The 10,700-nt window shown below is 41.3% G+C and overlaps 1 protein-coding gene across 2 annotated transcripts in view; it reads left to right on the forward strand.

Annotated features, from left to right (window-relative positions):
- The window catches only part of LOC308692906 (uncharacterized protein), a 49,443-nt gene extending 42,823 nt beyond the window's left edge, over window positions 1-6,620 (forward strand). Inside the window, exons 2-5 of one of the 2 annotated variants that reach the window (XM_081369418.1) lie at window positions 4,045-4,212; window positions 4,594-4,725; window positions 4,999-5,136; window positions 5,392-6,620. In XM_081369418.1, the coding sequence (XP_081225544.1) occupies window positions 5,040-5,136; window positions 5,392-6,545 (1,251 nt within the window). In that variant the 5' untranslated portion in view covers window positions 4,045-4,212; window positions 4,594-4,725; window positions 4,999-5,039 and the 3' untranslated portion in view covers window positions 6,546-6,620. The remainder of the gene's footprint in view (window positions 1-4,044; window positions 4,213-4,593; window positions 4,726-4,998; window positions 5,137-5,391) is intronic. The other variant, XM_081369419.1, reaches the window with a different exon arrangement.
- The last annotated feature ends 4,080 nt before the right edge of the window (window positions 6,621-10,700 follow it).

Below are 10,700 nucleotides of genomic sequence, written 5' to 3' on the forward strand. Positions count from 1 at the left end.
CCTAGTGAAGGATCGCCACCAGAGAACAAACGTGTGCACCTGTAAAGCAGTTCCACCATGTGCTTTACAGAGCTGTGCAATCCTTGTGTCAAGAATCTAAAAGAAATAGGAGATTTCAATTAAATGTTGTTGAATAATATAAGTAGTACATATAGGAGGTTTGTGTACAAATGACCATACAAATAAGCTGCCATTGGACGCATATGGAGGGCTCGCTTGAGTCCCAAAATTTCTCCAATCATGCACTCCTGTCTGCGCCTCAGCATCCTCTAACAAAATCCACGGTTTCGAGAATATCCGAGAAACTTTATTTTTCGACCCAAAAAAACTATAAGGTGTGCGTACCCCTTATAGATATTTTGGGTCGCAAAATAAAGTTTATCTGATCTTCTTGAAACTCTGGATTCAGATAGAGGGTGCTGAGGCGCAGAGAGGAGTGCATGATTGGAGACTCTAGAGCCTTCCAGAGCTGAGATATGGAGATCCCACATAGCAATTATTCCATTGGGGCAAATAGAGACTCGCAGACAGTGAAATTTTGGGATAAAATTTGGCCCTTTTTGCAGCTTTTTGTTTGAACGTTTTCTGGAAACCGGGACTAATTAAGAGCTATTACAAATATGTCTCAAAAATGTTATCAATTTAAAATTCTAACGTCGTCATTCAGCCATGGGAAACTGTTCTTCTGTGGACACAGTGTCTCGAAATCTTCAACTGTGACCTTTCTATAAAACTCCAACTCACCAATTAATGTTAGAGGCTGAAAATGTTAGTTTTAGGGTTAAACCACCCCTACTGTACTAAGCACACTCGACTGAACACATCACACTCATTTTCAAGTCATTTTAGTGCTTGATTTGCATAAAAATGCTGTGTCCGTGAAATCATTATTTTGCATCCTCTGATTGGATCTGGGACATTTATGTGTTTTTGCTCTCCTGTCATGTGTGATATCAATTCTCGTTAATTAAACCACCCCCACTGTACTAAGCACACTGTATTTTTTTTAATAGTTGTCCACTGTAATGACCACTATGCATGAAAGGGTTAATCCATATAAAACAGCGCTTAATCTTGCAAAGTACGATTTGGTGTTACTGCTATCATTACGTTAGTAATTCATTAAGTTAACTATAAAGTGTCGCTATGTTGTTGTGAGAAGGTATTCCTTTGCAGAGATCCCAACCGTAACTAAGCATTTAACAATCAGAAAAAAGTGACATCTCATTACCAGATGTTCTCCAGTCCTAAAAGTAAAACAAAAACACAAACAATCTATATTTAAAAGATCTTTTAGAAAGTCATGGTCTCTTTTGAGCCTTTGTCAGTGATGCTTGATTTCTTTCAAGACAACATACTCTGAAATACTTCCCATACATGAAAAGAAAAATACATGCTGTGTTGGTGATATCATATTATATATCATATTATATATATATATATATATATATATATATATATATATATATATATATATATATATATATATATATATATATATATATATATATATATATATTAAAATATTCTTACATAGGCTATATAAAATAAAATGACACAACCCTGTCTCTTTTTGTTAAATTTCAGTTTTATTGATCAATAATAGCAATAATGAAAGTATAAGTAGCCATACAAGTCAAGAAATAAAGTAATTAAACGATTCAGACAAACATAAGTCAGCAGGCACAACGTTAAAGATAAATAGCCTAAACAATTTAACGTTATATAAAGTTATAAAACTAAACTTTGCCCCCCGGCAAAACGAAAATGATAGATTAATGAGATCAAAGATCGTCCGTTAGACATAGCCTACACAAGACGAATTATATCTCATGTTTAACCACTCCACTAGACTCAGCGGCAGACGTCAGCAGCTCTTGCCGAGATAAGACTCTGCCAGGCGGGATACGTGAGCGCTGAGCGCCCGGTGATCCCTTGGATCTCACATCTCCGAAAACGTCAGATCAAAATTTTAAATAGGCGCTATCTGTATAAACAAACAACATATTTGAGATTAAAACAACTACATTCTCGACTGAAAAACTCTTAAAACTACATTTCGTGACACAATAAGAGTAGTATTTTTAAATTTCGCGGTCTTTCTCCTGCTATTGACGCAACTTGAGATTTTAAATATTAGCTATAGAATATACACAATTTACAAATACAATATACAATTTAATTTAATATTACCTTGCATATAGCAGCGGGATTTAGCATTCTACATAAAGCTACCACATAATAAACAGCTCACGTTAGCTACAAGTTATCGCGAGAACAGATTTAGATCAGGCATACTACTGGCATACTAACTGGGTCCTCAGGGTTACCGAATACTATACCACACCGGCCTTCAAATACGGCCTTCGAAGGACGCAGCCTTCACTTTGGGACACAGCTTGTGTGTTTATAGCAAGCGTGCCACACAAGCCCTGAAAAGTGAAGCCAAAGCATCTCGATCGCCCCCCGGTGGCTGGTCCTAGTATAGGCCATAAGCCCTGCCTCCCCGTGTTATTCAACGGGACATGAGACCAACTAAACAATTAAATTACACTTCAAATATCTTTTTTCCAAAGGTGGTTTCTTTCATTTGCTGTCGTTTTTATCACGCTGATGTAAGTTCAAGTCTCTGTTTCAAAAATAACGTGTTACGTGATGCGGTGGTGTAACGTCATGATTGACAGCTGTGATTGACAGGTTCTCTGAGCGAAGTAGTCACTGAAGCACCAACGGACATTTTTTCGGAATCTTCGGAGGACTGAGGAGATTTTATTTACTTTATTTTAACAAGCCTCTTGTCGTACTGCAATCAATTTTTAAAAAGGTGTGCAGAATCCACTCTCCCTGAGTGCATTCTGCGAGAGTGAGGGTGGAGCGTTGATTTTGCGGCTTTACTTCCTGCTCACGACTGCGCAGGTCTGGTCCCGAGATCGCTACTGCGCAGACTCAAGTTCCAATATGTCAGCGCCATATCGGGACACTGGCAGCTTCTCATCAGTGGAAGAGAGCGAAGGGGCGTCGTCCATCTTTTTTTACAGTCTATGGTTTATAGCATGGTTTATAGTGTCAAATAAGAATAAAAACCATCTCATCCGAGGAATGGACTCTTGGACATGGATTATCGTAATAATAACTACCTAAAATAATAAACATGTTTGGAGAAACTGTATTTGAAGAGTAGGCTAGTGTCACTTTTATGAAAAGTGCGGGACTTATGACCTGTAGCCATAATAAATTAAGCCAATGCTCTCGGCTAACCATAGATATATACATATACATATGTATATATCTATGTCGGTTAACGCCGATTCGTTGGACATTTTGAAAGACAGTAACGTTACTGTACCTGGTCAGGGGCGGGCGGGGATATAGGCTCTTGCTGGTCTTTAAGCAAGCGAAGATGACAGAGTGATGACATGACATTCAGCCAAAGTGAGCCCCCTCGTAGTTATTATCACGATAATCCATGTCCAAGAGTCTATTTCCTCGGATGAGTTGGTTTTTATTCGTTATTTGACACTATAAACCATGCTATAAACACACAATGACCTCCTCAAGCTTTTATTTTGGCACTTCCGGTTACCGGCATTTTGAATTTGCATATTAGTTAAATATTTAGTTTCACCCGAAACATTTAGATTCAACATTTAGATTTAGATTTAGATTTAAAATTAAGATTCAACATTTAGATTTAGATTTAACATTTAGATTCAACATTTAGATTTAGATTTAACATTTAGATTTAGATTTAATATTTAGATTTATATTTAACATTTACATTTATATTTAACATTTAGATTTAACATTTAACATTTAGATTTATATTTAGATTTAACATTTAGATTTAACATTTAGATTTAGAATTTAGATTTAACATTTAACATTTAGGTGTAACATTTAATATTTAGATTTAACTATTTAAAATATCTCTAAGTTGACAAATATAGTTGTAAATGTGCTAAAAATTGACTGTCAAAAATTCATACCATTTTTTTTAAACATTGTTTGAAGCTAAATGTGACAAAATGTTGCTGTTATTTTCAGCGCTTTACAAACGGCGCCCCATACATTTGAACTACAGAAACGCGACCCGATCTGGCAATCTTACAGAGCGTGGATATACCAGATGACCGCAAAGCGGTGGCATGAGTTCCTTTCAGCCTGTCACTACTTGATGAACCACTGAAACGATTTTGGAAACATTATTTGAAGGTAAAAAATACTACTTGTTGCTTTAAAGTTGTTGATTATAATGACGCGATCTAGTTTTGTTACATTTAATGTAACCTTATATTTAAAAGGTAGATGTACACCAGTAAATTTGTATACAACATAGAAAGACTGATAGAAAGCATGGACATCAGTTAATATCACTAGTGGGGTAGGTTGTAACTGCACTCTCAGTCTTTGAAACCGATTGATGCCGTTTAGTGAAAAATGGTAGATTTCTAAGCTACTTGAATTGAAGCAGATAAATGTTTGAATATTATAAAGGGAGACTCATTGCAAAACCCCTGACTTGCAAATGCTGAAGCGAACTATTACAGCACTTCCTGGTCTCCCCTAATGATCCTCTTGAATCCTCTCCTGTAGTGTCTGGTCAGTGTCCGGCGACGCTGACGGTCGTGCCCTCCCGACGAGGGTGCACTTCTGATAGAGACTGCTCTGGAGGACACAAATGCTGTCAATTTCCCTGTGGGTCCGCGTGTGTGCCGCCTGTTTTCAGTGAGTTTTAATTATTGATGCATGCTATACGTCTTCCAGAAAAAAAACGCTGAAAAAATGTCTTCACTGAGGAATTGCTAGTAAGTTTCACAAATAATTGCAAAGAAACCGCAAGTAACACATTGAACTAAACGTGAAACTATGAAGTAGATGGACTGAATATTCCGGTAAACCCTCCTACGATTTTTTTTTTTTTCTCTCTCTTTTTCATACAGTGTATGAGACATTCAGTATTCAGTGATGTAGTTTCTCTGTCATGTGTCTCTGTAACAGCAAAGCCAGGGGAGTGTCCAAGCACAAATTTTGGAGCAGGAATGTGTGCAGAGTTGTGTTCCTATGACAGTGACTGTCCGAACAATGAGAAATGCTGCTGCAATGGATGTGGACATCAGTGTATGAATCCATTTGCAGGTATTTGTTAGTGTTTGGGTCAGCTTCGTTTCATTTTGTCTTGTTTTATAATTAATCGTTCTCAATGTAAAGTATTCAGCCAATAGCACGGTTTAAAGCACAGGATGGCTTTACAAAATTAATTCATACGATTAATTAATACAATCATGATTAATAATTAAGAGGAATAAAACTTGGTATTTGGGTTTTGTGCTGTATCTGAGACTGAATGCCACTAAACAGACTGACTAAAGTTGACTATCTGGATCCATCCAGGAAAGCCTGCAGCCGAACCACCAAAGCCTCCAGGAAAGCCTGCAGTCGAACCACCAAAGCCTCCAGGAAAGCCTGCTGTCGAACCACCAAAGCCTCCAGGAAAGCCTGCAGCCGAACCACCAAAGCCTCCAGGAAAGCCTGCAGTCGAACCACCAAAGCCTCCAGGAAAGCCTGCTGTCGAACCACCAAAGCCTCCAGGAAAGCCTGCAGCCGAACCACCAAAGCCTCCAGGAAAGCCTGCAGCCGAACCTCCAGGAAAGCCTGCAGTCGAACCACCAAAGCCTCCAGGAAAGCCTGCAGCCGAACCACCAAAGCCTCCAGGAAAGCCTGCAGCTGAACCTCCAGGAAAGCCTGCAGCCAAGCCTCCAGGAAAGCCTGCAGCCGAACCTCCAGGAAAGCCTGCAGCCGAACCTCCAGGAAAGCCTGCAGCCGAACCTCCAGGAAAGCCTGCAGCCGAACCTCCAGGAAAGCCTGCAGCCGAACCTCCGGAGCCTTCTACCGAAGAGCCGGAGCCTTCTACCGAAGAGCCGGAGCCTTCTACCGAAGAGCCGGAGCCTTCTACAGAACTGCCGGAGCCTTCTACTGAACTGCCTGAGCCGGAGCCTTCTACCGAACCTCCTGAGCCAGAGCCTTCAGACGAACTGCCAGTGACGCCTGCAGTGGAACCCCCGAAGCCTCCTGTGAAGCCTGCGGCCGAACCCCCGAAGCCTCCTGTGAAGCCTGTGGCCGAACCCCCGAAGCCTCCAGTGAAGCCTGCGGCCGAACCTCCGAAGCCTCCTGTGAAGCCTGCAGCCGAACCGCCCAAGCCTCCAATGAAGCCTGCAGCCGAACCGCCCAAGCCTCCAATGAAGCCTGCGGGCGAACCTCCGAAGCCTGCAGCCGAACCTCCGAAGCCTCCTGTGAAGCCTGCAGCCGAACCGCCCAAGCCTCCAATGAAGCCTGCAGCCGAACCGCCCAAGCCTCCAATGAAGCCTGCGGGCGAACCTCCGAAGCCTGCAGCCGAACCTCCGAAGCCTCCTGTGAAGCCTGCAGCCAAACCGCCCAAGCCTCCAATGAAGCCTGCAGCCGAACCGCCCAAGCCTCCAATGAAGCCTGCAGCCGAACCGCCAAAGTCAACTTACCCTTATGGCCAATGTGGCTATGCATGCAGTTAACTGTGCTGATTTAACCATTGGATATATGGTGTTTTCCCTGTTTGTCACCAAATAAATCTCACACTTGTAAGACCATTTTCCTCTCTTTTTTTTTTTTTTTTTTTAAGTGGGAAAACAAGGAATTAGATTTTTGTATTCCAGTGTTAGTTTGGCTGTTCTCTCACATAATGGCTCACTGGAATCAATGCATGAAATCCCACCCTACAAAGCCACGCCACCTTCAAAACGCTTGAACACACAGCAGAGTCTGTAAAGTCTCACAAGATGAAAGACTGCACTAAATTGACTCATGTCTAAAATGCATAACATTACAGTGATAATGAACGTAAACAACTTGCAGTGCTCTAGTTGTACCACCTGACTGATTCAGATTAATTTCGGTGTTGACATGGAAACGTCTGAATCCAAATGCCATGATTGGACAAAGAATTCTATTGATTGCTATAGGATGTGAAGTTTCAACCAGTACTGCCTATTGACCAATAGTCTTCTGCATTCTGAAGCATTTTAGTGAAATTGTGTCTTCTAGTGGTCATTTTAGGAAGTTGCAACTTCAAGCCTATTAACAGATGATCCCTTTAGTTACCTGTGACCAAATGAGTTCTGAATGCCTGTAATGCTGAGTTCACACTGCACAATTTTCAAAGTAGTCGGGTCACTGATCTTTTCACACTGCATGACTATCTGGGGTAACGTTCAGTTGCTGCTGTGTGCACACTGCATGATGCACCGACGACAGTTTCACACTGCATGACTATACAAAAGAAAGAATCGCTGACTGGTCTGCAAACTGCATTTCACAAGCAAACCCACGCGAGAAGTGATATGGAAATAACGCAAGATCACGCGTGTGTAAGACTGGAGTTCTCACTTGAGACTTAAATAGTTATTAAAAATGATAGCCTGCAAGAAGATTTGCAATCCAAATTGTCTGTACGTGCAAAGAGAGTTGGGGGCAAATAAATCATTTTACAATGTGCTACTGTTGCTGCTGGTCAAGCAAATGTTTGTGCTTTGTTTCTGTTAAAATACTGATATTCTGGTCTATAACTCTTCCCCGAACATCCCGCTGTCCTGTAGTTTTCAGTCAGAACACATTACCACAGCAGGATTTTGAATCGCAGACAGATCCACATATTTAACATGCCAAATATCTCACGGGCGTCGCCGACTCATCTGCGATTCTCTCAGATCGCGTCGTTGATAATTCACACTGCGTGAATGTCACTCGTGTGAACGAGCACCGATTAGCCTATGATTTCGGGCATTTGTTGGCGATCTCCTAGCCTGGTTAAAGCCAGACCATTCTCAGTAGTAACTGAGTTATGGTCTGGCAAATCTTCATTAATAACTCATTTCCAAAGGGGCGTCACCAACGGACGTCGCTCAAATGCCTCTGGGCGCAATTGGATAGACCTAAAACCAATCAGAGCGATCGTCATCGTGTAAATTACACTACGCCATAAAAGTATGTACTCTTTTTGTGAAGAAAAGGTATTTACTTTTGAATGTGTAGCAAAAAAGTAGGCAAGCTTTGGGACATACTACTTCGTCATCTTTATCGGACGGATCTGTCGCGTGCATCCTGTCACGTAAACTGCCCTATCAATCATCTTGTCACAGTTAAAATCCTCTATTAAATCTAATTAAATTTCCTACAGTTCCGGAGAGAAATGTTGTAGCACGTTCATCTGCCAGTGGGTCTTTCATGGAGACTGTCCTCATGTGCTTGCAATTTGAATATAATAATGCATTTAAAAGTTGGTGCGCTTCACCAACGGACGTCGCTCAAATGCCTCTGGGCGCAATTGGATAGACCTAAAACCAATCAGAGCGATCGTCATTGTGTAGAGCCCGCCCCAACGTTTCTGATTGGTGCCGCGATTTCGACGGATTAGAAATGGGCTTGAATGAGCTCTTTGCCAGACTACTTGCAGAGCAAATCTAAATTTGCCGGAAGTTGTCTGGGTTTTCCCAGGCTAGCGATCTCCCAAAACCTGTCGGCGAATGAAAAATTGTTCAGTGTGAACTCTGCACTGATCCAGTAAAACAGCCCTTCAAATGAGTGATGCTAATTACCCAGATTTAGCTCATTACAAACAATCCAAGAGTCTGGAATAGAAGTGTAAAGTGCTTGATTTCTTGAACATCCTCACCTTTCTTGATTTTGACATGTTCTTTGGACACTGAACAAAAGAACATCCTTTATTTCAGTAATAAACTAATGATTTATCATCAAATTAAAAAAAGTTTCTCACAGTCATATTAACATACAATCTCTTGTGAAATAGATGAATTAATATTAATACAATATAAGGCCGCTTAAGAGCACTTAAAGACCAACTGAAGTGCCTTGAAACGCGCAGCATTTTTCAGTGTGTTGACGTAATATCCACTGAAACAGGGAGACAGGACGGGACATATTGAGCAGACTCAAACTGAGCTTGCTGACGTAGATGTGACGTGAGCAACCTGTCTGACAGTTGTAAGTCTTCTAGTAGCTGTGCCAAGAGAAATCTGAATCATTCCCTTACAAATCTTGCAGAGACGGAGAGAGTGAGTAGAGGGTGTCCATGAGCTAGGAGCAGGAGCAACTTTATGACTCTCTATGGGCTTCTGCCTTGACTTTATCGGACTGTATGCCTCCACGTCCCCCCGATTGACTGCGAGCTTCTACTCCTGTCTATACGGTAATTTCCAGAGAGTCGGGTGGTTATGACGCCATCGGTAGCCTATTTATACAAAAACTGCTTCTACGGGGCCATAACGTAAGATACAAGGCAATGGAGCCTTTTATACATTGTCGTGTTTCTTTAGAAATAAACAATGGACAAATAGAGTCTTTAAACGCCTCAGATGTAAAGTTATTCGCTGTCAAAGTGAAGCCAAAATGAATGTGAGTCAATGGAATGCTAACAGCAGGTGATGGCTTGTTAGCCAATGGCGGCCTTCAGGGATGGTACGCTATCCGAGAGCTGGATTACTCCCCTGAAGCTGTCCTGTACACTTCTTCGTCCTGTGCTCCGTGAAAATCAAAGCTAAAGAAACCTTTCTACACCTGAAACAAGAAACTATTAAATGCACGATTTCGAATATATGTGGTTTGTGTGTGATGTTCGTGCGATTTGGGGTATTTTCATATGACTAAAGAATGTTTACAGTATACATGCTAAGCAGGTGTAGCGATTAGCTGCATAAAAAAATTCTAAATATAACATATTTCAACCAACATCATTATATGACTAAACTCCATTTTAGATCGCGATCGGAAGATAATACAAATACTCTATGGTTGTTTAAAGGTGCATTGTGCAACATTTCATGTTAAAAATACCCGTTTTTCTAACCCATACATGCTTAAACAATTGCCTGATGGGCTGAATGAGCCCTTCTCTGATGATTGCGATTGCCTCTATAATCCTGTACAGTAAAATAAATAAGAGGGATTCGGGTCGGAATTTGAGACTGGGCGTGACGTCATGCGCGTTCAGTTGCAGTGTTGCAGTTTCGCTTGTCGCCAGAGGGGGCATAGTTCTGCAAAAACTCAGAGACTTTTGCAATGCACCTTTAAAGTGAGTTTTGAGTAAAAGTGTAATATTAATATTTTAAATTGTGTTATGTAGCTTGATGCTAATTGTTCCATATTCCATAATCCATAATCTTCCATGTTCCTAGCTTTGGAAGGAGCAGCCTATCTCTCTCGTCCCTTTATAAATTGTGGTCTTCATCCTTTAATGCCACAAACTTTAAGCTGACAAAGGAGTGACACTTTAAGGAGAAAGTGCTGTTATATCCCTAGGGTGGCTGTTCCCTGGCAAACGCCTGGCTGGCTAGCTCAAATGGTAGAGCATCAGACTTTTAATCTGAGGGTCCAGGGTTCCTGTTCAGGTGAAGGTTTGTTGCAGACCTCCCCTAATCTCTTGCTGTGCTCTTCCCAGCCTTTGAGGGAGATGGTCTTCCTCTCCGAGATAAGATGTAATGCTTGGTTACTAGGGACTTTAAGCAACAGCTGCTGATGGAATGGCAAAGGCAGCCGGAAGTAAGCGTTAACTGCCGTAGCTAAAGAGCGCAAAAATCACTAAGCAACAGTAAAGAGGACAACGTTGGGGTAATTTAATCATCAGACAAAATACCAAAAAAGGAGGTGATTTTTGA

The sequence above is a fragment of the Scardinius erythrophthalmus genome (genome assembly GCF_964197995.2).
Source record: "Scardinius erythrophthalmus genome assembly, chromosome: 6".
NCBI lineage: Eukaryota > Metazoa > Chordata > Actinopteri > Cypriniformes > Leuciscidae > Scardinius > Scardinius erythrophthalmus.